The sequence below is a fragment of the Setaria viridis genome, chromosome 2 (assembly GCF_005286985.2).
Source record: "Setaria viridis chromosome 2, Setaria_viridis_v4.0, whole genome shotgun sequence".
Lineage (NCBI taxonomy): Eukaryota > Viridiplantae > Streptophyta > Magnoliopsida > Poales > Poaceae > Setaria > Setaria viridis.
Genome location: NC_048264.2, coordinates 6,906,669 through 6,934,276, shown reverse-complemented (window position 1 = coordinate 6,934,276; position 27,608 = coordinate 6,906,669). Strand labels below are relative to the sequence as shown.

The 27,608-nt window shown below is 43.9% G+C and overlaps 4 protein-coding genes across 7 annotated transcripts; 3 read left to right on the top strand and 1 right to left on the bottom strand.

The window, feature by feature from the left end:
- Positions 1-1,919: 1,919 nt before the first annotated feature.
- Positions 1,920-5,412, top strand: LOC117845778 (uncharacterized). Its single transcript, XM_034726862.2, has 3 exons — positions 1,920-2,688; positions 4,885-4,954; positions 5,050-5,412. The coding sequence occupies exons 1-2, from the start codon at positions 1,993-1,995 to the stop codon at positions 4,951-4,953; spliced, it is 765 nt and encodes a 254-aa protein (XP_034582753.1). The 5' UTR covers positions 1,920-1,992; the 3' UTR covers position 4,954; positions 5,050-5,412.
- Positions 5,413-6,700: 1,288 nt separating this feature from the next.
- Positions 6,701-8,373, bottom strand: LOC117842161 (V-type proton ATPase subunit G 1). Its single transcript, XM_034722528.2, has 4 exons — positions 8,216-8,373; positions 7,746-7,843; positions 7,126-7,226; positions 6,701-7,052 (listed from the first exon to the last, which is right to left on the bottom strand). Exons 2-4 carry the CDS (start codon positions 7,831-7,833, stop codon positions 6,909-6,911), a joined length of 333 nt encoding a protein of 110 aa, XP_034578419.1. The 5' UTR covers positions 7,834-7,843; positions 8,216-8,373; the 3' UTR covers positions 6,701-6,908.
- Positions 8,374-12,277: 3,904 nt separating this feature from the next.
- Positions 12,278-18,089, top strand: LOC117845345 (cycloartenol-C-24-methyltransferase 1). Of its 4 annotated transcripts, none has more exons than XM_034726359.2 (15): positions 12,278-12,453; positions 12,607-12,693; positions 12,798-12,920; positions 13,838-13,904; positions 14,248-14,321; positions 14,472-14,556; positions 14,645-14,700; positions 15,980-16,034; positions 16,127-16,174; positions 16,567-16,650; positions 16,757-16,957; positions 17,132-17,257; positions 17,416-17,513; positions 17,634-17,707; positions 17,800-18,089. In XM_034726359.2, the coding sequence occupies exons 3-14, from the start codon at positions 12,838-12,840 to the stop codon at positions 17,683-17,685; spliced, it is 1,029 nt and encodes a 342-aa protein (XP_034582250.1). In that variant the 5' UTR covers positions 12,278-12,453; positions 12,607-12,693; positions 12,798-12,837; the 3' UTR covers positions 17,686-17,707; positions 17,800-18,089. The 4 variants fall into 4 exon arrangements, with proteins under 4 accessions (XP_034582250.1, XP_034582248.1, XP_034582249.1 ...); XM_034726357.2 differs by having other exon boundaries at positions 12,790-12,920; XM_034726358.2 differs by lacking the exon at positions 12,607-12,693.
- A 4,281-nt stretch (positions 18,090-22,370) lies between these two features.
- On the top strand, positions 22,371-24,410 carry LOC117843304 (sugar transport protein 8). The gene is made up of 2 exons (XM_034723874.2): positions 22,371-22,624; positions 22,726-24,410. The coding sequence occupies exons 1-2, from the start codon at positions 22,483-22,485 to the stop codon at positions 24,123-24,125; spliced, it is 1,542 nt and encodes a 513-aa protein (XP_034579765.1). The 5' UTR covers positions 22,371-22,482; the 3' UTR covers positions 24,126-24,410.
- The last annotated feature ends 3,198 nt before the right edge of the window (positions 24,411-27,608 follow it).

Below are 27,608 nucleotides of genomic sequence, written 5' to 3'. Positions count from 1 at the left end.
TAGGCAGGTCGCTATTCGTATGCAAGGCCACTCAATGTAATTTGGGGAAAAAAAAGGGTAAAATATGCTTTTATGGTGATTGAAAAATAATAGCAACACCGTAAAGGAGACGGTGACCAGACCACCAATAAGCGGGAGAATAACAAGATGTAGTTTTTGAAGAAAGAAAAAGAATGGTAGGAAACTGAGCATTTTGGAGCCGTTCCAGCATGAGGAGGAATTAACCATCTGTTAAGACCCTGTGTGGCATGACTCCAACTCCAGGTGGAGCTGCTCCACTCCAAAACTCCACATGGAGCCAGCTCCGCTCCAAAACTCCAGAACAAAAATGGGGTGTTTGGCTAGATGGGTGCTCTCAGCTCCAAAAAAGATCGATTTCAGTGTGGATTGCCATTGTTGCCCCCCAATTAAGGCCTCACTTGTCATCCTCTATATCCTATCTTCTTCTTCCCCTTTTTCCATTGCACTGTGCCGCACACGGGAGACCCTCCACGGGCGGCGGGGTGGGCGGCGACGGGCGACGAGCGTGGCGACGGGCGACGGGCGCGGTGGGCGGCGACAAGCGGTGACGGGCGACGGGGCGGCGACGGGCGGGGCTCTGGCGGCGAGTGGGGCTCGGGAGAATAGACGGGCAGCGGGCGGCGACGGGCACGGCGGGCGGCGACGGGCAACGACGGGCGGCGGGCGGCGACGGGGCGTCGACGGGCGTCGCCGGGCGGCGGGGCCAGCCGGCCACAGGGGCGGCGACGGGCGGGGCTCTGGCGGCGAGTGGGGCTCGGGAGAATAGACGGGCAGCGGGCGGCGACGGGCGACGAGCGCGGCGGGCGGTGACGGGCGGCGACGGGCGGCGACGGGCGACGAGCGCGGCGGGCGGTGACGGGCGGCGACGGGCGGCGACGGGCAACGACGGGCGGCGGGCGGCGACGGGCGACGGGCGACGGGCGGCGGGGCCGACCGGCCACGGGGGCGGCGACGGGCGGCAGGCGGCAACGGGCGTCCCCGGGCAGCGGGGCGGCGACGGGCAGCCACGGGGGTGGCGACGAGCGGGGCTCTGGCGACGAGTGGGGCTCAGGAGAATAGAAGGGAGAATAGAATGAAACGTTTTTTTTGTAACCAGTGGCATTGGTGGGTAATTACCCACCAACTCCACGAGGAGGTTCAAAAGAGAGGTTTCTGGAGTAGCAAAAGAGGTGCTCCAAAACTCCACCTCCATTTGCACTACAGCTTCATGGAGTTGGCAACTCCATGGAGTTTTGGAGTTGGGGTGTTTGGCTGAATTTTTTGATGGAGTTGCTGAAGTTTAGGAGTGGAGGCGTGCCAAACAAGACCTAAATAAGTCAGATAGTATGAACAGTGTGGAAAACTTTCACATTTCTCCACGGCTAACTACATAAATAAATTCCGAAACATCAACTTGACAAACGACCTTTCCTTCTTAGTGAAATGATGCCAAGCTCTTCTGCATGTTGGGAAAAATACCAAACAATAAAAACAAAAAAAAAACAATAATCTCAGCATATGGAAACACACCGTGTAAACTAGTATAACTGAAAGGATAAAAATCTGAAGATGAACCAATGTAGAATTTTAGATAGGCATTAAATTCAATATAAACAAGTTGGTAAACAAAATGAGAGCATTAGTAAACATTTTTTACCACCACAGTCCACAGACATGTAGGCACATTATTATGCCAAAAAATGTCGCGCCGGAGAGTCGTCGGTCCCCCGCTGTCGCGCCGGAGAGTCGTCGCCGCCGCCGGCGGCGGGTTGCGTCGTGCGGTTCTTATTATTAGTGGGCTGAGCAGCCAGCGGATCGGCCCAAGAGAACCCATCTGCTCAACAAGTCGGCCTGGCCCATGTAAGAATTCTTCTCCCCCACTCTTGAAGCACCTACGTGGCCGCTCCCTATTGGACGCCGAGGCCTAAGTCCCCACCTCTGCGAAGCTACACCGCGAGTCCCCAACCAGATCCCCCCGCAACCGCGTCGGCGATGGCATCCGCGGCGGCGACCGGCGACGGCGAGAAGCCCTACGCGCACCTCGGCCAGCCCCTCCTCGCGCATCCGCATCCCCCGCAGCAGCCCTACTACGCCTACCCGGCCGCCGCTTACGCGCAGCCCGCGGCCCCGCCTCCGCCTCCGCCGCCGGCCCCGACGCTCGTCTTCGTGCCGGCCCCCTGCTCCCCGGTGCTCGTCCGCCTCCGCCGCCTGCGCCCGCGCCGCGCGCCCTGCCTCCGCCGCTTCGCCCGGGCCCTCCCGCTCCTCCTCGCCCTCGCGCTCCTCGCTGGCGGTGCCTTTCTCCTCTACCCCTCGCCCCCCGCCGCCCGCGTCGGCGATATCCGGGTCGACCGCTTCCGCGTGGACCCGCCCGTCCTCGACCTCGGCCTCGCGCTGCGGCTCCGCGTCCTCAACCCCGGCTTCCTCCTCCCACTGCGCTACCGAGCGGTCTCCGCCGCCGTCTCCTACCGCGGCCACCTGCTCGGGTCCGCTAAGGCGTGGCCGGGGTCCGGCGAGCTCGCGGCCAGGGATGAGGTGTATGCGGACGCCGAGGTGTGGGTGGACGCCGGGAGGGTGCTGGATGACGTGGTCGACCTCATCGGGGACCTGGCCACTGGCTCCGTGCCGCTGGAGATCGTCACGGAGGTGGTCGGCTCGATCAGGTTGTTCCGTTTCCACATCCCTGTGAAGGTAATTGATTGTTCTCGCAATAGATTCTTTTTATCAGTTTTACGATCCCATTACAGGTAGTTTGCTCAGGAGTCGCGGTGGATGTTTGTAGTTGATACTGCTTGCAAAGACTGGAGCTTTGTAATTGGGTTAGATAACTTGCAACAATTAAGGACTTAACATGTTGTAGATTTAGTTTTTGGTTCTGTGTAAGTACTAAGCTGTAATATCTAAGGATTTGCATTAGGTTGTCAGGGGCTGGATTCAACAGTTATGGGCTTAGCAATTCAGCTCTTATCATGGATTGTGTGTTCTGAACTGCTGAAGGGGATATGTCTGAATTTAAAGACTTCTCTATGCGCCTTGACATGTTCATAGTGATATTACTTTTTTTTTTCATGTTCTCTATCTTTGGTTAATGACGATATTGGTTCTGAACTTGAATGAATTTGGACTGAAAAGAATTGGAAAGATTAGTAGTATGGTTACTTTTAGTAGTATGGTTACTTCATCCAAAGTGTATAGCAGTGATAGCTCGGGTGTGGGAGGAGGGACATCTGGAAAATAGTTGTTTTATTCCATAGGATGTCCTAGCATTTCTCTGGACAGCACTAGCATACTTGGTGGTAAGCGAATATGGAATAGGGTTCACTGGAATCTGCTTTAGTGTCACAGTTCTTTGACTTGTCATTTCCATGTTAACAAAATTAGGGTACTTATTTTCAACCTTCGTCTATTCTATCTACATTTCTGAGAAGAATGTAATTTTTATATGACCAGTAATGAATTGTTTATGTAGTTCCTGTGATAGATGTGAATCTGTGAGCAGGGTTGTAAATACAGTGGATGGTGTAAGGGAACCGTGAAAACTAGTTCTTTACTAGGACAGATGTGGACCCGACAAACTCTGTAGGCCATTTATAAGAAGATTTAATAATAGGTATAGATTATATAGATTAGTTGCATGACTGTGTTAGTCTGTCCACCTCCATTGTACCAACAGCATTTTTGTAGTCGTGAAGTTTAGGCATCTGCTTTGAATATATTTTTGTGTTTACTTGAATGTGGCCTTGGGCAAGTGGTCTAACAATCTGGCTCATTAGAAAGAGTGAATTTTTCAATGATAATATAAATATATATGTAAAAATATAATTACGCAACTGTTAGCTGCAAGAAACAGTGCCTTAAAGCGCCATTACAGGATTATTAATACAAAGTAGTCTACAAGTGCATGAGTAAGTTAGTTCAATATGGTTAAGGATAAAGGCACAAGGGCTAACATGGTGGATGAATAAGAGTTGCCAAATGATTGAGCTACTACCTCCAAAAGGATATTGGCATATTGCCCTAGAACTAGAACGTGTGTTGTCAACTGTCAACACTAAAACTTTGCTTACTAATACATGTCAAGTATCTATATGTTGCATGGACAGATACTAGTAGATTCATCATTGAAATCAGTTGTACCTCTTCTGACTATAGCTAATTATGTATTTTGTTAAACCATTTGATTAGAAGAATGCAAAAGTACTTGTCCATGTAGGTAATGTACTATTTTGCCCTGAAAGAGTGCCTCCAGATTTGCTAGAGCCATGCACTATTGGCTATTCCAATGACTAGAAGATGAGATGGTGGTTTCAATTTTCAAAGTTTGTAATTTTGCAAGTTAGCATAAATCTCAAGTCACATTTAATGGTGATGATCATACCTAGATAGGATAGCTAACTGATGCAAAATTGAGTTACCTGAAATGGGTTATTCTGAAAATGAGAGTTGCTAGCAAGTGAAGAAGGTTTTTAACAGAATTGTACATGTTATAAACCATTTAAAAGCAGAACAGAAGAACAAAACAGCTTCTGAAGTTTTACATGAGTCTGGAAGTTTGTACCATGAAAACTCAAACTATTGTTAGCTGGAAGTCTGTACCTTATGACTGAACATTGGGTTGCTCACCCTATTTATTTCAAGTATCTCAATTTTGCTCATTTTTTAATGAAAAATTAAATTATAATACATACTGTACCCCTGAGCAAAATGAGCTAGCACATTTCTTAATGAAAAGCTCTTCCCTCAGGCCATATCGCAAAGAGTATTCATGTTTGACATGAAGTTGTTAGTAGTTTTGGTATCATAATGCAGTATCTCCCTTTATATCTTCGTACTATATATTCATGACGTAATTCTTGTGCGTGACTGCGTGTACTCCTGCTGATCCAGGGGCTCATATCGTGCTCGGTGAATATCAGCCCAGAGACTCAGGGTATCATAAGCCAGGATTGCTATTAAGGTAATCATCTTATATTCTTATGTTCCGCGCGTCTGTTAAGTAATCTGTACTATGTTGATTTAACACAAGTTGCGAGTTTTCACCTTTTTCTGCAGTGAGAGTGATTTGAGATCTTCATGGAACATAATTGCATAATTACTATGGAAGATACTATCAAGTTGCAGAGCCTGCTCGATGGAACTGGAGTGCCTATCTGTATATAATTTGGATATTGTCCTGTATTGGCTGGGATAAGAAGCCAAGAGTAACATGCTGTCTTGCATGCTTGTCAGAACTGCTTATGTCTGTATCTGTAATTTACTAAATACTAAAGCATCTAGATGTACCATAGCATAGAAATTAATCATGGTGTATGATTTGACCTGAACATGTATATTGAGTGGTAACTTATGGTTTGTGATATTTGAATTGAACCATGGTAAATGAAACGTCATCTGAGTCGATATGTTTGACATTAAGCCTCAACACCTGAATTCTAGTGCGATGCCTGAAACAATATCTGGATCTACCTGAAGTGCTATGCATTGAACAGCTTTTTTTTTGGTGTAGAACATTTTGTCCTCGAACTATAAGTCCTTTTTGTTTTCTGCAATCTATAAATATTCGAGTACCAAAGCTGGTACTGCCGTACTGGTACTAATACCTGACGTTGAGCCTGAAATGAATGTTGTCTGATGGTTGGATCTGCTCTTTCATGTAGCTTGAGGTTCAGAAATTCAGATCCAATGCACCAATAATCGCCACCACTTTTTCCAGATGGTCTGAACTCTGAAGGACAAAATGGGTCCTGAAATTCTGATGGCGCCTATGGGAGGCCATGTGAGCTTGTTCACTTATTCTTGCACCTGGCATGCTTGGTTCAGTGTATGGGTTATGAGTAATGGACTTGTTTCTGATGGGATGGCATGGATGTGCGGCTACACGAACACGATGATGGAACATGCGGAAATGGGGTGGGTGGAGCTGCCGGCACTGACCTGGCTGTGCTCTGCCCTGCACTTTGCCCTTAGCACATGATTCGAGTTAATGCCTTGCTTAGCTGACAGTGATTTAATTACAGTTTATCAAATTCACCCTGAAATGTCTTTTACTATATTAAACTTGTCAAAATTAGAGAAGTTCGGGTTAGAACCAAACTTAAAACATCTTAGGGGTGATTGGATCCTAGAGCTAAAGTTTAGTCCGTGTCACATCGGATATTCGGATACTAATTAGGAGGACTAAACATGAGCTAATTACAAAACTAATTACAGAACACCTAGGCTAAATCGCGAGACGAATCTATTAAGCCTAATAAATCCATCATTAGCGAATGTTTACTGTAGCACCATATTGTCAAATCATGAACTAATTAGGTTTAATAGATTCGTCTCGCGATTTAGCCTAGGGGTTGTGAAATTGGTTTTGTAATTTGACTATGTTTAATACTCCTAATTAGTGTCCAAACATTCGATGTGATAGGGACTAAAATTTAGCCCGGGGATCCAAACACCCCCTATACGTTTTGGGGTGGAAGGAGTATGTTCAGTTTGACCGAGAATAGCAACCGTGTCAAATCCTGGCTCGTTGAACGGCAGCACCACAACTTTGCATGCAGTTTCCATGTTCAACGAGAACAAATCCACTTTCCTCCATTTCTTTTCCAAAACCACTCCCAGTGTTAACAGAGGTTGCACTCGATGAATATTTTGCAGATCTCATACAATATAGTCGGAAACTAGCAGTAGTGTGTTCAAAATTCCAACATGAAGAAAATATTTACCAATATACCAAACAATGGGCAAGTTCTGATAGTACCAGGCACGGTTGCTGCTCTACTGGAGCAGCTTATTCCGTGGTCAAGAACAAAGGAATTACAGCCACAAGCCACAAATTATTTCTCACCACGACTCTCTGATATAATAAATAGACAGATGATACAAGCTTGCAATCATATTTTTGGGCACAGAAGCGCTCAGTTCTTCACGGTGGTGACATGCCTCAGGAGCATCTGAATGACTTCTGGGGAGATGCTTGCAGCCTGTTGCTTGAGCTGTTCGATCTTCGCGTCTGTCTCTTGCTCGAGACGCTTGACATTGGCACCAGAGTCACCGCTGCTCTGTAAGCAACAAGAAGGTAGAAGTGAGGTCTTGTAATCCTATGGTTTTAAAAGGAGCAGGATGTGTGCATACCTCTGCAACCTTCCTCTGGTGCTCGGTCTCCAGCTGCTTACGGTATTCAGTTATTTCCCTCTCAGCCTCCTCTTTAGCTTGCCTAAGCCTTGCCGACTTAGCTGTTAGATACAGAAAAGATTTGAGTTTACGTTGCAGCCAATACAAATGGGGAAAAGTAGATCCTTTTGCTTTTCATCTACATAGCTATTCATGATACCCAGAGTAGTTTTGCAACAATACGGTTTCTCTAATTGAGCAAAGACAAGAAATTCCAACTTTAAATTGCACAAAAAAATTGTTGAATGCATATTTGTAGATTAAACTGGCATGTAACGTTGGATGAGATGATACGGCCTAATAGGCTGAAAGATGTGCAAGATTTATGGTAACATATGCAAAATCAACACCAATGCCCAAGTCAAAGCCATGACCGAGATGCTGATTATGCCGCACTTCATCAAAATGCAAAAGGTACATGCATGTTCGCTTACATTGGGAACAAACATTGTTGATAAAGAAAGAGCATTCTCTAATTCTCTGGTCAACATATCCAGAACTCATACTCAGCTAACTTGCTCCACAATGCTACGCTAGATTTGCAATGGCCTTAGCTGGACAGTAAGATAAGAAAACATTACCAGCCCTAGCCGCGTTGACGATCTGCTGAGCCTCCTGCTCCGCGGCCAGAAGCTGCTGAATCCCGCTCTGGCGCCTGCTCGCGTCCATCTCTCAGGTCCTGGACGAAGTACAACAATTCCGAATCAGATTTAAGAAAATCCCCAACTTTCAGATCAAACAAAAGAGCGGAGACCTATATCGCTACATTACGCCAGATGGGGAATTTCATGCCATTATCCAAATCGTGGCAGCGGAGCCAGCGACAAATCCAGCGACGAACTGGATGCATTACAGGATCGCATCCCAGAAGCCCACCGAGAGAGATTTGGGTTTTGGGGATCGCACCGACGAGCCGATCCGCCAGGACGGAACGGGACGGGACGTGCGATCTCGTACGGACCGGCCGGATCAGGACCCCGCGGCGACGGATCCGGGAGGAGGGGGGGAGAGGAGACGCAGAGGGAGGGAGGGATCTCGGCGCGGGGGTTACCTGGATCTGGATCGGGGGCGGGCGGGTTCGGCGGCCGGAGCGGAGGGCGGGGTGGTGGTGGTGGTGGTGGAGCGGCCGCGAGCGAGGTTGGGGAACAGATCGGGGGTCCCTGGACTCGGCTGGCGAGCGGATATACGACGTGGGTCCACGGCGGAAACGGCTTGCAAAATACGGTCGACGGGGCTGGATCGGATTTGTTTTTTAACCAAAATTCGTGGAATCGAATACAAACGTCGGTTTTTTTGGAAGAAAACGTAGAGAGAAAATAATACAAACGGCGATAGCTCGGATATGAACAGGATTAGGAGGAAAATTTGGACGAACGTTCTACGAGGTAGGGCAGTTTAAGCTAAATCACGTCCAGAGGTCACCACGTCAAACTTGTGGAATGCTCAATTTTCTTAAATTACCGTTTGCTTTGTGACCCCACTTTAAACGTGCCACGTTGGTGTAGGTGTTATCGTAGTTATTTTCTACATTTTTAATGTCAAAAGTTCGACGTTGTTCAAAAGGAACCAAATGGACTCTAAGTGTCTATGCTCGTTCAATAACTCTATCAATCCACAAATTTAGAAAAGTTGGCGCAGTCTAAGTTTAGAACGCACCATATTAATATTAGTTAATGACATCTTGTTGTACTTGTATCATTTAAGGTCTTGTATATGAATTAACCACATATTTGAATATGTATTGTATTTTGGACTATATTGCAATATCACACGAAATACAATATAAATGAAGGGTTTTCGGACAAGTTGGATTTGAGCTCAGACATTGGATATTGGAAGGTCCAAATATGGACATTAAACTGCAGACTCATAGGAGTAGCTGAACTTGCACATGCCTTATCTTCCTCGTCTGAACTTCAATGGAGACAAATTTGATGTTGAAATTATATGCCTCGAAAAGATTTGCAACTTTTGCATGGAGCACCCCGAAATTGGAGGCTTGTAGGGGTTCAAGCCGATCGGCTTAAGGGCTTTAAGCCAATATGACCAAGCTTGTTTCATCCCTAAACGGTGCCCCGTTTCACCAGATGGAGGTCCTCGACAGTCCTACGATTTTTCTCTAGATAATTCATCTAGAAGCACATCAACCGACGCAAATTTGCAGTACAAATACCCTCTTGGATGGGTACATCAAAGGGGATTTCATTTGTTGCCTTTTCACCTTACCACCACCACCACAAGATGTGAAACAGAGATTAAATCACATCACCGCAATGACGAACATCGACAGACGTCGAGAAGGTGGAAGAATCCCTCAAGTCGATCAACTTGAGATTTTATTGCCTCACCTTGCCGTTATTCTCCAGAATTTCCATGTCCCCTTTGTGCATTAAGTTCTGCAAGATGATGGGGTAAAATTTTTGTTCGTCCCTAGAATGGTTTGGATCTTTGGTGTGTATAACTGCTACATGTACATTATGTTTATCAATGCTTCATTATTATATCATTGCAATACTTTTATTTACATATGCGAGCGTTCGTTCTGATCAGCATATGTTTTAGTAGAGTTTATGGTAATTATGGTGATTAGCTTAATCATGCGGATGCTTTGATATAGTTGTGTAGGCGAGGTGGTTGATTACCTTTGAGTAGTGATAGTATGCAAGAGGGAAAATGCCAAGCTGAGCATATAATTTTTGTGATAGCTAGTGAAAGTATCACCTATTTGTGCTATCTTTATTCGCTATCTTGTATCAACTTTTGCTCTAGTTTAGTTTAGCTCAGTTTCGTTGTCAACTCCAAATGACTAATGAGTTGTTTTTGCAATTTTACATGTGACATTTTGTTTCGGATGAGGGCCCGAGATCCAATTCAAGACGCATGGAGCATCGAGGGCTCCGTCTGGTATGACCGTATGAACAGCTTGTTTAAGGTGCAACAGTAATATCCTTCGGATGGACATGGACTCAACAGTGATGGAGTTAGCGTTTAGCAAGTCTCGTGCACCCAGCAGCCGTGCAGGTCGTTGGTTGTCTGAAAGCGAGTGCAGCGGTAGCCTCTTCGTCCGAGTTGCAAATGCAGACCACATTTCGGAATGCGAGTGGTTGGTTGGTGCCTGCGTGTTCGTCCACAGCTTTCCAGCAGGAGGAAAGCTGCATCCTTGTTAATCTGCTACCGGTCACGATCGATCGTACACGTAAAAGTTTGCCATTTGGCTACATGTTAAACAAACACGCTTGGTTTTTGTCGCCACTGACACGAGCAAGTCGATTAGATAAATCGGAAGATGCTGTGCTGTCAATTTGGCACACGCCCCCTGCTGCTTGTCGCCATGCCATGATCTCCGTCCGTCCTGGCACCATCTGGTGTCGCATGCTAGAAAGTGGGAAGGAGGGGAGAGAGAGAGAGGCACAAAAGGCCACGGCAAGGGCAATGTTGGAACATCGGTGTAGTTCATCCCCTCAGCATTGGTAGTATCGCCGAGACCATAGTCTTAAGGCTCTAGGCTGTTGTTATCGGCATTGATCGGTGTCTAACGTGGACCTTATTAACAAATAGTTATTCCTTTCAAATTTTGAAAAAAAAATAGTACTCCCCATGTTTCAAATTGTAAGTCATTTTAACTTTTATACATTCATAAATATTGTTATGTACCTAGACACACACATGCATAATAATATCTATGAACTAAAAAAACTACAATGACATACAATTCAGAACAGAGGGAGTAGGTCTTATAAAAATGCTATTTTTAAACAAAAAAGTTTATACGCTATGATAATATTTTGTGTAACAAATCTAGTAAAATCCATTAAATATTGTCGAGCTAATAACCTTTTATAATTTGATAGTCAAAGGCGGAAATATTTGGCCAACAAGAATCCCAAAATGATCTATTTTTGTTTGTAAGAGTAAAGTACAGATTGACCTACTATGTCATTTATATATGTGTCCCCTCTTCGTGCTTGGATACACGTTGATTAGTGAGATTGGAATATGCATTTCAATAGCTTATTAGGAACATAAATGTCATCTCTGACTAAATGTAGCAGCTGATGCCCGAATTTTAATTTGTTATTCCATTATTTAAAAAAATAATTTGCACCCATGTTTGGTAAGGGAATATCGGAGCTACCGGTAGGGAGTCAGCAATGGGCGTTCAATTCGAATGCTACGTGACATGGCTTAACATTACCCACATTAATGATAAATTATGAGATCTGACAAGTACATATCATGTTCAATTCGAATACTATGTAACATGACTTAACATTACCCACGTTAATGACAAATTATGAGATCTGACAAGCACATATCATGTTCAATTCGAATGCTACATACGTAGCAGGGCTTAACACATCACCTACAAGCACATATCGTGTGTCCAGCCCTTCTACTTACCTGGCTTCAAAATTCCTACTCATTTTTAGGTCTCTTTAGGATGCAAAAAAGTTTAAAACATAGAATGCATTGTACTCACCAAGCACATGAGATTTCAGTTCACTCTTGTTTCCCTATGGAGTTAGGGTACACGAATGCATTCCTTATGAATTTTAACATATATACAATTTTTTTGTTCTAAAAGACTCCTAGAGAGAGAATTTTCTAAAGATTTGAATAGTATGTAATTCTCATGAAAATCCTTTGAACACGAGGAAGGTGAGAATTGCGAGTTGCAGCAGCACCCCTCCTCGCATGTCCTTGGCATGGATCGCCATGACGTGTAAAGCCAATTTCATCCATGATTTATGCTTCTATAGAGACTATGCTTATGTTCTCTTGGCAAGTCGAATCCATAGAGCTTGAATATTGTCCATTCCAAGATAGAAGTTATGTTTTTTTTTTAAAAAAACTTTGGTTCCAAATTACCGTGCGAATGTTTATCAGTAGTGTAAATTTTCCGTGAAAAAGAGCTTATAAAGGAACTCTTAACCACGAACGACATCTTTTCGATTGAAATGGTTACAGTTCTGAATTCATAATACAAAACTATCTTTTGTTTTGAATTCGTGATGCAAAATCAGTCGACACGTGGAGTGGTATATATTCTATCCCCAAACTGACCTTGAGGCATTTGGCCGAAAAATCCTACTAAAACCCATCGGCGTGCACGGCTTAACGCACTAATCAAATCCATCGAGATCGAGCCATCCACACCCCCGTCGTCCGCGGCTCTCATCTGCTCCCTCCCCGCTTGCTCCAACCAGTCGCCCCTCCTCGAATCCCTCCTGCACTGCCGCAGGGTGGATCTACCCACACGGCCCTGGGATAGTCTCCTCTCCCCAGTCGGTAAGCAACCCCTTCTCCTCGCTGAAATCGATTGCCCCTTGATCGAATGCCAGTTAAATTTTCCATTTTTTTGGGTTCTGTCACATCGCGCCTTCTTTTTTTGCCCAATCTGGGGGAATCCGTTTGTTTCCTGCTGTGCATTGCTGCCACCAGCCCACCACTCGTCCAGTCGCCATCACTCTTTCGATTACTACCAGCTTTACCGAAATTTTTCTCCTTTTCTGTGGTGGAAGGAGAAAGGTACATACCCGTCTCGCCTTTCCTGGTTATTTTTGGTGTGTACGTGAATGGTCCAGAATCTTGAAGAGACGGCGGCGCTCTGATCTCTGACAGCAGTATTGCAGGGGCATTTGATCCAACGCGGCGGCGGCGGCAGAGGACACGATGTCGAAGTCGGGAACACTGGATCTTGCGTCTGGCCTTGGAGGGAAGATCGACAAGGAGGAAGTCAAGTCAGCCGTCGATGAGTATGTACCTGAATCTGGGAAGCTTTTTTTGCGTCTGCCATGATCTCTGTTATGTTGGATACTGTGAAGGTCCCGATGATGTTTGTGAATAAATAAAACAGGGGAGTTGACTGTAGCTTACCCCATAAATAACTGCAAATCTGCAATTGCTTCTGTGCCTTGCAGAATTAGATATCCATGCATCCTTTGTGTAATCTGCATGCGTATCTGTACTATTTTGGTCTTAAATAAAAGGCAGGAATACTTTTCCTCTGTTTTGTAGGATATTGTTTAGAGTTTTTTTTCTTTGGTTAGGATCTTGAGTTGCTGATAATTGTGTTCTGTGTCACTTGTATTTTTTCCCCCTGAAATGCTTTTATTACTAGTTAGGGTAGCGTTTTAAGCTGTATCCAATAATTCAGTTGCCCAGTGACTTTTTGTTTAGGTAAGGCTTTTAGAATCATGTGCGTTATGTGACAGATCACCAGCAAGCACTTGATTTATGTCATCTCTTGATCTTTGTGGACTTGTTAGCTGTTTGCATGGTTAGTATTTAGGTGGACTAACATGCGCATATGTTGTATGGCCTGTATGTCACTTTCTGGACCCTGAAGCTAGTAGGGAAGCAATGTGAATTGTGAACAGTTCCATTTATGTCGCATAGTATTGTACTGCAGAAACTGTTGAATGAAACATTATTAGACCATCACATGTTATGTAAAGTTGTTAACCTGTCCTTTCATATAATGTACATACCATTATGGTACCATCAAGCTATTCAATTTTCTTGTTGGCATGAAACATACTGTAGCAGCTGTTAAATTGAGCTAGCATCCTGGTTCATACGGATGTTTATTTTCATCTCCTTTTGAAGAAAGACTCATCCTTTTAGTCATGTTTTCTTTACTCTGATTTTTAAAGTAAAATATTTTTACAAGGTACGAGAAATACCATGGATATTATGGAGGGAAGGAGGAAGCAAGAAAGTCCAACTACACTGATATGGTAATGTAACCTTTCAAATGGGGCATTTATTTTCTATAACTATACATGCTCTTATTTGACCTGTGCTATAATTCAGTAGGTAGCTGCAACTCCTACAATGTAAAAGTTTCTCAGTTAGCAGTTCTATTTCAGCAGATTTCATTGAAAATAAATAAAAGTGTATGCAGAAACACATCTTTAGCGTAACAGATCAATTGTACTGAAATATGTGTTGTTCTGCATGACCTCATGATGAATGATAACAGCATTGGAGTGAGGGGCTATTTTCTTATTTATATTTTTATATACTAGAGAATGGCTACAAGATAAATATCAACAGCTAATGTTTTTTGTGACCTGTCAGGTTAATAAATATTATGATCTTGCCACTAGCTTCTATGAATATGGTTGGGGTGAATCCTTCCACTTTGCTCACAGGTAAGAATTCCCTCCCAGGAAAAGTAATTTTTGCCTTACATTTGGCAGAGCAAAGAAATCCTTCAGTGCCTATTGTAAAGAAACCGGAAAAGTAACATAGGTCATGCTTATCAATGGTCCGTGCTAATTGAACTATGCTTATTATGTTAGATGGAACGGAGAATCTTTACGTGAAAGCATCAAGCGACATGAGCATTTTCTTGCCCTGCAGCTTGGTTTGAAACCAGGAATGAAGGTTAGTTATCCTATTGAAATCTATGCCAGAGTTGTTTTTGCTGCTCTTACACTGACTAGAGGATGTGCCTTTCATATTTTGAATGTAGGTTTTGGATGTGGGCTGCGGAATAGGTGGGCCACTAAGAGAAATTGCAAGATTTAGGTTTGATTCTGGGCCCACTTTCTTTAATGTTTGCGAATTGTGATGTCCTCAACTCTAACTTTTTAACATACATGGCTAATGTATTAAAGTTGATTAATGTTTATCACTTAAAAATGGGCACTTGTGGCGAATTTACGTTGAGGAGATTGTGCTCTCTTTGAGGTTGAAGAAAACAAAACAAGCTCATTGTTTATTTTGTGCATTGCCTTCTTTCATTTCAATACAACAACAACCTAGCCTTTCAGTCTCAAGCAAGTTGGGGTAGGATAGAGTTGAACCCAACAAGAGCCACAAAATCAGGGTTCAGGCACATGAATAGCTGTTTTCCAAGCACTCCTATCCAGGGCTAAATCTTTGGGTATATTCCATCCATTCAAATCTCCTTTTATTGCCTCTTCCCATGTCAATTTTGGTCTTCCTCTGTCTCTCTTCACGTTACTGTCCCGCCTTAGGGTTCCACTACGCACCGGTGCCTCCGGAGGCCTCCGTTGAACATGTCCAAATCATCTCAGCCGGTGTTGGATAAGCTTTTCTTCAATTGGTGCTACCCCTAACCTATCACGTATATCCTCATTCCGGACTCGATCCCTTCTCATATGACCACAAATCCAATGCAACATACGCATTTCCGTAACACTTATCTGCTGGACATGTCGTCTTTTTGTAGGCCAACATTATGCAACATACAACATTCCAGGTCTAATTGCCGTCCTATAAAACTTGCCTTTTAGCTTTAATGGTACCCTCGTCATATAAGATTCCTTATGCTTGGCGCCACTTCATCCATCCTGCTTTGATTCTATGGCTAACATCCTCATCAATATCCCCATCTCGTTGTAGCATTGATCCCAAATATTGAAATGTATCCTTCCTGGGCACTACCTGGCTTTCCAAACTGACATCTCCCTCCTCATGTGTAGTAGTGCCAAAGTCACATCTCATATATTCAGTTTTAGGTCTGCTGAGTCTAAAACCTTTTAACTCTAGGGTCTCCCGCCACAACTCCAGTTTCCTATTTACTCCTGCTCGACTTTCATCATCTAGCACTACATCATCCGCAAAGAGTATACACCTAGGGATATCCCCTTGTATGTCCCTTGTGACCTCATTCATCACCGAGGCAAATAGATAACGGCTCAAAGCTGACCCTTGATGCAGTCCTATTTTAATCGGAAAGTCATTTGTGTCGCCATCACTTGTTCGAACTCTAGTTACAATGTTAATCCATTTTCAGCTAGAACCCCACAGCCAACTGAATCATGCAATGGTTTTTGTGCAGCTCAACTTCAGTTACTGGATTGAATAACAATGAATACCAGATTACCAGGGGAAAGGTTTGAACCACTTTTTTTTTTAAATAAATACCTTTTGTTGTTGTACTAGTTATGATGTTGCTCTTATGCTAACATTATATTTCGACATCCAGGAGCTCAATCGGCTGGCAGGAGTTAGTGGAACCTGTGATTTTGTCAAGGTATAGTTAGCCTATCAACTAGGTCCTAGTTCTTTCTTGGTTTAGCTCTTATTTTCTTGCTGCTCTTTTGTATCTTTCGTGTTGACAAACAAACCTTTGCAGTTGCTTTGCTGTTGAAACAAATAAATTGATTAGCCTTGTTTTAGTGAAAATTCTGTTACACTAACAGCTCTATGCATTTGCATGGCTGTATAAAAAAGTTGCAAGGTTGATGCTCATAGATGGAACTTAGGGAGATTAATTGTCCAGATTTTGCCATATTGATCTATAATACATGCAGACTTCGATGCCAGATGCTGTTCTTTTTCAAAATAAGGTCGATGCCTGTGGATGGAGTTATTTGAACTACAGTTAAAGCACAATGATAATACTTATATTTGTTTGTAATGCAGGCTGACTTCATGAAGATGCCATTTGTTGACAACACCTTCGATGCTGTCTATGCCATTGAGGCGACCTGTCATGCACCTGATCCCGTACGATTTCAATGTTCTTTTTCAAACTGTCGCTGTAACAATATTTATCATCAGTTTTTATCTTCTTTTGTAATTGGAAAATTAAATCAGTGTTTTTGTTGCAAAGGTTGGCTGCTATAAGGAGATATATCGTGTGTTGAAGCCTGGTCAATGCTTTGCTGTATATGAGTGGTGCATTACCGATCATTATGATCCTAACAATGCAACCCACAAAAGGATCAAGGATGAAATTGAGCTTGGCAATGGCCTGCCAGATATTAGAAGCACCCGGCAATGTCTTCAGGCAGTAAAAGATGCCGGTTTTGAGGTAAGAGATTGTATGCTTTTCCCTGTTTTCTGATCATGTTCTGCTACAGTGAAACGGGGGTAAATGCACCATGAACAAAGCAATAGACTGTTGTTGTTTCTTTCTGCTTGATATGATGGAGTTTCACAGGTTAGCCGCTGGGCTTTAGATGTGTGACTCTTTTTCTTCATGCAGGTTGTTTGGGATAAGGATCTTGCTGAAGATTCCCCCTTGCCGTGGTACTTGCCCTTGGATCCAAGCCGATTTTCCTTGAGTAGCTTCCGTTTGACGTCTGTTGGACGTATGGTCACTCGCACAATGGTGAGGCCAGTAAATAGTTTGTTTATTTTCAGATAATTCATTTATTACTTGTACCATCCAATTTATTCCACACAATCAACCAATGAAGAAAACTGAGAATTAGGGGATAGTAAAAGCTTTATGACGGGCATTGAGAGTCTCTTGTTGAAACTGTTCAGGTCAAGGCGTTGGAATACATTGGTCTTGCTCCACAAGGCAGCCAGAGGGTCTCCAATTTCCTAGAGAAGGCTGCAGAAGGTCTTGTAGAGGGTGGCAAGTAAGTCTTTCTCAGCCAGAAAGCAGAACCGCATAATGGCAATTTCAGTAACTCCAGTTACTATCATCTACGTTTGCGTTGGATTTTTTCTCTTTTTTACTGTTCAATAAATAACTGCAGGAAGGAAATCTTCACACCAATGTACTTCTTTCTGGCTCGGAAGCCTGAATGAGTCCCTTTAGAGCACATTTCAGGTACTAGGAATTTTTTTCTGCTCCCCCCAAAATCAATTCTGTATTGGTTCTGTTGTGTGTTTCTAAGTTGGTTGCCTTATGTATGTTTCCAGAGAGAAAGCAAGGAATCATTTCGAGGAAGCTAAATGAAGGTGCAGAATGAAAAATATGTGATCAAGAGACTGGAGTTCTTCTCTAGGAAAAGTAGTGGAATGTGTTAACTGCTGAGTATATGTTTGTTCAGTTGTTTTGTTTGCGTGAGCCTCCTCGGTAGGGTGCTTTTGCTGTTCTTGGACTGACAGTTTGAATCCCTTTTTCTTGTCCTAAGCTCAGTAGCACAAAATAAGTGCCTGTACACGACTCCTTTGATTGATGTAGTAAATGTTGAAATAATTTCGGGTGATGATTCAGATGCCTCCAATCTAGTCTAATTCCTCTGTTTTTTATTCCCTTTTCCATTTAGTTCTTTGAGGCGATACCTATAATCTGAGGTTCAGTATTAGCAGAATGAAGGCAGTTAAGTTGTTCTCTGAAGAAGAAGAGCTGTTAAGCTTCTGTTGGCTCATTTGTTTCTTGGTTCTTGAGGGAAACAGCAGAAGGCCTGCTGCTACTTCATGGAAGGTAGAAAAGGATTGCCATACAAAGCAAGTTGTCTTGTCAACCTTTGGTCGAAGTATTCTTCCCAGGGGTTGCTTTCATTGGGCTATCCGTGAAATGAAGATGGTGAGATCATCTGAGTTCATAATCTTTTGTTCTCCTTGGAACCATGCTGATTGCACTTCAGCCAACCAAATGTATAATAATGCTTTGGCTTACGGTTCATGTGAACTGCACGGCCAGCAAACTGAATGGAGTCAATTTCACTGTCGAGCCATGCAATCTTTTTGGTATGAGGTCATCCAACTAGCTCCGAAGCAGAGTAACCTGGTGGATTGGATCGTTGCATTATTTACTTCCGCTGGCCCAGCAGTCAGCAGATGGAAGCCCAGCGCCGCCCAACTCCTCGCTAATGGCGGCAGGCGAAGCTGCTCTAGTGGGCCAGTATATAATCCAGTATGGGCCTAATTCTTTCTCCTACTCCTCTGTTTAGTGGGCTGAGCTAGTACAATAAAAATCAATTGGCATCAATTTTCAGCATGACATATTATCACCATGCACAGATAATTATATACTTAATGTTTATTACCTGTTTATAACTTTAGTTGTCAAGAGAAAAATTGTCTCACTCAACTATCTACAAGTTTTGAGAAATATAGTTCAAAACATCAGGAATTCAGGATCACCACCTTTCCATCTATAAGAATAGGTATATGTATTTAGCTTCAATGATAATTTTTTAAGATAACATTTTTGTTCATATAGTTATAATGATATTATAACATCTTACGTATATATGTTAAGCCTTATCAATGTGCATATAGTTAACTCCCCGCTCATCCTTATCTCCATTGCTCTCCATTGTACCAATCGCCTAGGCTTGTTTTTGGCCCCTTGTTCCCCCTCCGGTGGCGAGAAGGAGGCGGGCCGGCCCTGCTTTTCCCTTTATATCTGTGCCGGCCCTGCTTTTTTCTTTATAGCTGTATATTACTTATGACCTGTGTTTGTGCCTAGATGGGTGACGGGCGGCTCGCATTGCCATTGCCGCCGCCGCCGCCATGGTCCTCATTGCCGCCGTTAGTTGCCTTGTAGAGGTGAGTCCGAATAAATCAAAGCTTCCTTTCTCTCTTTCTCTCCTGGTTGGATCTCTTCCCTTCTACCACTGTACACTCCATCTTCCTGGTTCCCATCTTCGTCTTTTGCATCTCTAGCTCCTGTTCCGGCTTGCCCAGCCTTGGGTTCATTGCTCTGCCTTGTGGATCCGGATCCTGCTGGGTTGAGTCTTGCTATTGGAGCTCGCTTGGTGCTCACCTCCACTGCCTTCCATGCCGCCCCTTCTCCAAGAGCAGCAGTGTGTGTGCGTTCTTCCTATTTCTCCTTGCAGGTCCCCGTTGCTCGTCTGGTTTCAAGCCACCCACCGACTCTGTGGGTGTGGCTCATCTCCCTGTTAGCGAGGATTCATCCTCATCTTCAGTTCACCGGTGGTGCTCCTCATCGACCTCGTTTGCATCCACTTCAAGCCTCCGTTTTGAGGCCCTTCCACGCAAGCTCCAAGCATCTTCTATGGGTCCTGTTGGACGTCGATGCCTTTGGTGGCCATCGCCGGTGAGCTCCTTGATGACAACGGTAGTGTTTTCCTGCAAGCGACGCATGCTGTTCTCCATCGTCAGTTCGACGATGCGTGTAGGTGTGCGTGTCTCCCTTGAGGACTGGGTTGTATTTGGCTCCTCTATTGAGGGCCTATTTATAAAACTACTGCTATTTTCATATAAAGTATGGATCCTATAAAAAAATGTGCATATAGTTTTAGTTATTTGCATGTCATTCAACCTAATAGCCTAGCCATAGAATAATTGTCTATGTTTGTGAGAGACTTCATACTTGCATTAGGAAGCAGTCAGAGGAAGGTGACTTCATACATCTTAGATATGACAAATGTCCTGCGTGTCATTCTCGAGGCTTATCATACTACTTATAATAAATAATAGGAGAAACTTCTAGCAAAAATCAAAATGGGATAATATAATATCTAAATAACTCCAAACAAGTCATTGGATGATAGAACATGATTGCAGAATTTTTTTTAACTGGTTTCATATTTTTCCGAGCTAAACCATTTACCGATGAGTTTGCTAAGATTGAACCATATTCTAGGACTTTTAATTTGACTTCTTTTCCAATATGCTTGAAGTATTAATGTAATCAAATTTATACCCTCATGCCTGAAATGACGTCATGTAGGACGGCTATGTGGTGCCACGTAGACTAAAGTTGCCGTATAAATCACTCGTGGTGGAAAAGAAAACATTTTTGAGAGCTCAGGTGTATGGTGTACAAATACCTGGTTTAAAGCTAATAGAGAAATTATAATTTGATAATATTTGAGGGGAATCAAAAGAGTATTTTTCTCAAATTCATAAGAAAATTTTTATCCATCGAACAAATGATAGGATTGTTCTAGGACTTCACTGTGAACATATACGACATACGCTCATTTACTATATGGTGCTACCATTATGCAGATCTTAGTCTTTACACTAATCAAACTTCACAAATGAAAGAAAAGATACATAAGCTAATTTATTTCATAGTTGAAACAAATATATACAAACAACATGGTTAGTCATAATATTGTTTAATATGAATGTTGATGTATTAATTACATGTGAACTATATGTGCTCAGTCTATTGCTAATAAAACTCATAGCATAGACAACTTCTCATTAGTGTTTGTAAAGTTTATCCCTTCTCTATCTATATTAATCTTTGGTACTTCATTTATTTTGACTCTCAATACAGTCGTCAGATTGCATCAAAGAATCAATGATACGAAATGTGGTAATATATGAAGTTTCCTAGGTTTGTGTACTAATAAAAACATACAACTCTCTTGGGTTTCGTATAATGTTTACTTGTAAACATTATTTAGGTTATGTACAAGTCTTATATTTTAAAAAATTGAAAAAATCACATGCCTTATATTTTGATCAAAATGATAGGTCTCTGTATATACTCTTGTAACCATAATCTTCTTGACAATTGGCACAGTCTGATGTTTTTAACAAAACATAAAGAGGTCTTGTACAACACATACTAAATTTATGCCGATATTTCTAATATTATTATACTCTCCTCGCTTTTAAATATACGATATTTGGTACAAAATAATTACTTCACACGCCATATATTAAAAACTTGAGGGACTAATTTGATCAACATGATTGCCATCAAAATCTCTCACATTTATAAAACATAAAACTAGCCCCCTAGTTCGATAATAGTAGATAAAAATTCATGCACTTGTAACCATAATTTGGGTTACATGCAAGTCTTATGTTTTGAAATAAGATGAAAAAAGTAAATGGCCTTATGTTTTGATCGAAATGATACATTTTTCTGTTGTAACCATAATCTTCTTGACAATTGGCACATTCCTATTATTTTTTAATAAAACATAAAGAGAGCTTTTACAACTCTTGCTTATTAAATTTACGGAGATAATTATAACATAATACTCCATAAGTTTTTAAATATGTGATAATTCAAACAAGATAATTAGTTTACAAGTCATATATTTTAAAAATAGGCGAAGTATTTTAATCAATTTAATTGTTAACAAATATCTCTCATACATATTTTTTTTCTCAAATGAAAACTACTCCCCCTAGTTCAATAAAACTACATGGAAATTCATGTCGTTGTGTAATAGTGCTGGTAAAATTTTTTGGACTTTGAACTTCAATGTAACATTAAAAAAAAATACATGGTTTGAAAATGCAAAATAGATGCTGCTACATTTATCATGGAAAGTATTTTTAAAGTACCAAATTATTTTTTGTAATGTTATATTTTGATGGAAATTATTGGTCAAACCACAAGTATTTGGAATGAGGTTACTATCCACAACCGTGACTCACCTGATGACACGTAACGATCCTAAAATCGGAGGGAGTACCCGTCAGCGTTTGCGCCCAACGCGGCTCCACCGATCTCAGCACCTGAACAACCGCTAATCTCCTTTTATTATCCTTTATCCGTTCAACAAATTAAGCCCCCACCCCCAGCAGTGAGCCACGTCAACTCCCCCGCCTTATCCATCGCTCTCCCTCCTCTATTTAAGCAGCCTACGTGTGATACTGATCTACCACTCCATTATCCACCCACTAATCCCGAACGAACTGCCCCCTGATCGAGGAGGAATGGCCGGGGGTTTTGCCGTCTCCAAGCCCGGCGGCGCCGACCGCCGGGAGTTCAAGGGCAAGATCACCTGGTACGTCTGGATCTGCGGCATCATCGCCGCCACCAGCGGCCTCATGTTCGGCTACGACATCGGCATCTCAGGTAAAAGCCTGCGCCGTCGTGTGTTCACGTAGAGCGATCGATCGATCTCAGACGGATCGGCTATTGTTGTTAACTTGTGGTGCTCGATCAATCGCTGACAGGCGGCGTGACGGCCATGGACGACTTCCTGGTGCGCTTCTTCCCGTCCGTGTACGCGCGGAAGCACCGGGCCAGGGAGAACAACTACTGCAAGTTCGACGACCAGCGGCTGCAGCTGTTCACTTCGTCGCTGTACCTGGCGGCGCTGGCGGCGAGCTTCGTGGCGTCGCGGGCGTGCACGCGCCTCGGCCGCAAGCGTACCATGCAGGCGGCCTCCGTCTTCTTCCTCGGCGGCAGCGCGCTCTGCGCCTGCGCCGCGAACCTCGCCATGCTCATCGTCGGCCGCGTCTGCCTCGGCGTCGGCGTCGGGTTCGGCAACCAGGCGGCGCCGCTCTTCCTCTCCGAGATCGCGCCGGCGCACATCCGCGGCGCGCTCAACATCCTCTTCCAGCTCAACGTCACCGTCGGCATCCTAGCCGCCAACGTCGTCAACTACTTCACCTCCAACGTCCACCCGCTCGGCTGGCGCTACGCGCTCGGCGGGGCCGCCGCGCCCGCGGCGGTGCTGTTCCTCGGCTCGCTCGTCATCACCGAGACACCGACGAGCCTCGTCGAGCGCGGCCGCCCCGACGCCGGGCGGCGGACGCTGGAGAAGATCCGCGGCACCGCCGACGTCGACGCCGAGTTCGACGAGATCCGCTCCGCCTGCGACGTCGCCGCCGCGCTGAACGCCGAGGAGAAGCCCTACCGCCGCCTCCTCCGCCGCGAGAGCCGCCCGCCGCTGGTGATCGCGATCGCCATGCAGGTGTTCCAGCAGTTCACGGGCATCAACGCGCTCATGTTCTACGCGCCGGTCCTCTTCCAGACGATGGGCTTCGCCACCGACGGCTCCCTCCTCTCCGCCGTCGTCACCGGCGGCGTCAACGTCGTCGCCACCGTCGTCTCCATCGTCCTCGTCGACAAGGTCGGCCGCCGGAAGCTCCTCCTCGAGGCGTGCGCGCAGATGCTCGTCGCCCAGACGGCCGTCGGCGGGATCATGCTGGCGAAGGTGAAGGCGGACACGAGCCCGAGCTCCGGGTGGGCGGTGGCCATCGTCGTGCTCATCTGCATCTACGTGTCGAGCTTCGCGTGGTCGTGGGGCCCGCTGGGGTGGCTGATCCCGTCGGAGACGTTCCCGCTGGAGACGCGCACTGCGGGGTTCTCCTTCGCGGTGAGCTCCAACATGCTCTTCACCTTCCTCATCGCGCAGGCGTTCCTGTCCATGATGTGCACCATGCGCGCCTACATCTTCTTCTTCTTCGCGGCGTGGATCGTCGTCATGGGGACCTTCGTGCTCGTCCTGCTGCCGGAGACCGAGGGGGTGCCCATCGACGAGATGGTGGAGAGGGTCTGGCGCCGCCACTGGTTCTGGAAGAGGTGCTTCGGCGACAGCGCCAATGAGGCCAGGGTCAACAACTGCTAGCCGGATGAGGATTTTTATTTAATTAGATGAATTGATTACTATATTTTTTCTTATTTTTAAGAATCTGCCAGATTCTGATGATGATGATAACCGCGATGTGTACCTATTAATTGTTGCTCTGATAGAGGATGTTTGGGAGGCAAAACTATACGAGAAAAATATTGAGCTCTATGACTCGTACACAAGAGAAGTGCTTGTAATTCTGGGTTACTTTGATGTAAAGTTCCTCCTACTCACACATTCATTTCTGACTATTGGCGTGTATGAACATTAGAGCTATATTCACTCCCATCTTCAAATTAATGACATTTCAAACGCATTTAAAATTTAATAAATATGGAGTATTTTGAATTTACTTAATATCGAAGAAGAATCTAGGCATGCCATTTTTAGAAATTAATTTTAAATATTCCAAAGAGATATTGATGGTCAAATCTAAAATGCCTTGACTCTACGCACATCAAAACAATAGTATTTGAAGATTAGAGGGGGAAGTGAGATTTATTAGCTGTCATTTTCCGTCAGGAGAAAGGTCATTAGCATACTACAAGCCCCTAGATCAAAACAAGCTAAGTTTCATCCTTTAAATGTTGATAGGTGATATGCATGAACGAAGATATGCACGCGTGTGTAGGATCTCGTTGCTTTCCTGTGATCCTATCTCGTGTTCCAGCCAAGTGTAGTACGTATGGGCCACATATCCTTGCATGCATGGGCAGATCGCCGTGATCCGCTTATTGTTATGGTGGGCTTTATCGATCAGCAGCTGCCCGTGAGGAGGTCTGAGAAAGCGAGAAGGACGTACGCTACCGGATAAATCTCGATTACTGGAGTCGGAACTAGACACAGCTTCAGGTTAACTTACCCCTATTTTATTTATCAGGTTAACCAGATCATTTTCATGTTAACTAGGCTCCTTAATTTCACTAGAAAAAATACTGATTTGGAGGCTGAATTTGGATGGAAATAAACTGAAGTACCAAAGAGTAATGTTTGCATTGCCTGCCATTCAGTAACAGAGGATGAAACAAAATCAAAGGAATCAAAGCATAGCCCGGTGCCCCTACTCCTACCACACCATGCATCTCTGTGGATGTGCCTCCGCAGCTCTCCGCTCTTCCACCAGGCTGCCTCTTGAGCCCTCCGCCATGACTGATGCAACTGGCTGGCATTGATCTAGTCCTTCGATGAACTGTATAGGTGGTTGGAGCTCCACGCGCCCAACACCAGATCCTAGTACTGTTTTCCTTAGTGATGCACCCCATTCCGAGTACCTCATCGTTGTTCTTGGTGAGCATTAATTCTGTCATCCTTCTCCCTCTATTCTTTGGAACTTGCAATTGTGTTGCTGTGTATATACATGTACTAGGGAAGGAATTGAAGCAGGAAAATGGGGGATGAACCAGTAAGCTAAGGGGAAAGTGCTTGCTATATATGTGGATGGGCGATAGGTTGGTCGGAGTGTTTGTGCTCTCATATTTTTTTTCTTCTAGTACTTTGTATTGGGTTGTTGATAAATCTTTCACTACTATTTTTATTGTAATATATCTGTAAAATGTAGTAAATGCATAGTTTTATAAAACTATTTCTTCGAAACAAATATACTTGTATCGCTTCCAAATAATGAAGCTCGACGTGTAAAAAGTAATATGTAGTCAAAGGTTGGAATAATTGTGACTTAGACAATCCTAAAAATGTCAATTGTTTGTGATTAGTGGGAGTATGTCATTTGGTGACACGTACGTGATTTGGGAACGAGGTGGCTTAGCATTCGCACACACATGTCTAGTATATCCACATGTTTTCTCTTGAGGGAAGACATGTACACATATAAATGTAGCTTTCAATACTAATCTTTTGAGAGTTGTGTGATCCCAACAAATAGCAAATAATTCACGACTTGATACAAATAGCACGAGTTGGACCATGAAACTTACACGAGAAATTAATAGGGAGATAACATAACTAGGGTAATGCCAAAGATAAAGCAGACACTTGATGCAAACAGTTTGATGCTCGCAAATAAATGCCATATGAATTGAATGAAGAGAGGTGGTCAAGCTGACTCAACCAGGTCAATTATAACGAGACAGATATATTAATTCTCTGCTTAAACCCTTGAACCTAATGCATTGACTCAATTACCAAACTAATTTGGTAGCAACTCCGATCTTAGTTTCCACAGCGATGTGATCCGTAACTAATCAGCTCTTGTTTACTCCAAGGATTTGTCACCCAACTCCTCTTTTCTATCCCTGTGCACTCTTTGCTGCAGTAGTGCAATCAGTAATCCCCAACATCCTTAGACACGCTGTAGGAAGGAGGTGGCTTATCGTATCAATGTAGTAGTTTATTCATTATAATTGTTTTTCCATGTGCATTGTCAACGTGATGACTCAGCTGATATGCTTGGTTTTGCAACGATGAACTCTCTAAAGAAAAGCCTAACAGTTGCTGACTGTCATTACCCTGAGGGCGGCTCAGTGGTCATAACCTCTCTCGCGTAGTCGTCGACACCAAACGGTGCCCGGCCACCGCCCTGACCTGGCACCAACTAGCACTCCGGCCACGAAGAAGCATACAAGCAATCAACGTGCAGTGGAAAATGTCAGCAGGTTCCTTCAGCCCGTCGACGGTTCATGCACGCTATGTTTAGTTTCACATCTGGGCCGGATTCCGGACTCCCTACACAAAGTAACAAATGCACATACATATAATGATCAGAAAATTGGATAGGAGTACACCTAGTTGCTACTTGCTCGATGAAGTGGTGCTAGACAAAGCGGTAGTGGACTAGTGGTATCACGTAGCTCTGCATTTTTATTAAACAGAGCACGATACTACATACATACTACTTCATAATGCTTTTTCGTAGCAACTCGGATCTTAGTTTCCACAGCGATGAGATCCGTAACTAATCAGCTCTTGTTTACTCCAAGGATTTGTTGGCCAACTCCTCTTTTCTATCCCAGTGCATCCCATCCCAATACCTCGACATGCTTGATGGTTGTTCACCAGATGAATGTTTAATTTCATCCTTCTTCCACCATCTCATGAAAGTTGGTAGTGTTTCTATGCAAAGGAAGGGAGAGTAGGAAATGTTTATGCATCGGGTGCAGCGTGCCAAGGGTGTCTGCTTATATATTGGAGGGATGACAGGTTGGTTGCTAGGAACGTTTTTTGTACTATTAAGTTTCTAATAACACTGCTTCGAGTTTATGTTTTTGATGGAACAGTAGAAAAGATTCCTACTCCTACTTACAGTTTTTAGTTTCAATAAATCCTGCACAGCAGATCATTAATTGTACGTGTTAATATAGTGCATATCCTTTTCAGCTCATTTGCTACTTATGTAGACATCTCAGTTCCAATACCTCGATATCATGGAGGTACCCTGTCCCTCTATCCTTTGGAAGTTGCAGAATGATGCTGCACGAACCATGGGAACAGGAGGGATACGTTGGTAGGAGTGTACCTTCTTTG

Coding starts and splice junctions, on each gene's coding strand:
- LOC117842161 (XM_034722528.2), bottom strand. CDS start 7,833: ATGGACGCGAGCAGGCGCCAGAGCGGGATTCAGCAGCTTCTGGCCGCG. Junction 7,227..7,745: donor CGTCAACGCGGCTAGGGCTG/GTAATGTTTTCT, acceptor TGTATCTAACAG/CTAAGTCGGCAAGGCTTAGG. Junction 7,053..7,125: donor ACCAGAGGAAGGTTGCAGAG/GTATGCACACAT, acceptor TGTTGCTTACAG/AGCAGCGGTGACTCTGGTGC.
- LOC117845778 (XM_034726862.2), top strand. CDS start 1,993: ATGGCATCCGCGGCGGCGACCGGCGACGGCGAGAAGCCCTACGCGCAC. Junction 2,689..4,884: donor GTTTCCACATCCCTGTGAAG/GTAATTGATTGT, acceptor CTGCTGATCCAG/GGGCTCATATCGTGCTCGGT.
- LOC117843304 (XM_034723874.2), top strand. CDS start 22,483: ATGGCCGGGGGTTTTGCCGTCTCCAAGCCCGGCGGCGCCGACCGCCGG. Junction 22,625..22,725: donor CTACGACATCGGCATCTCAG/GTAAAAGCCTGC, acceptor AATCGCTGACAG/GCGGCGTGACGGCCATGGAC.
- LOC117845345 (XM_034726358.2), top strand. CDS start 12,838: ATGTCGAAGTCGGGAACACTGGATCTTGCGTCTGGCCTTGGAGGGAAG. Junction 14,322..14,471: donor TCCTTCCACTTTGCTCACAG/GTAAGAATTCCC, acceptor TTATTATGTTAG/ATGGAACGGAGAATCTTTAC. Junction 14,557..14,644: donor GTTTGAAACCAGGAATGAAG/GTTAGTTATCCT, acceptor TTTTGAATGTAG/GTTTTGGATGTGGGCTGCGG.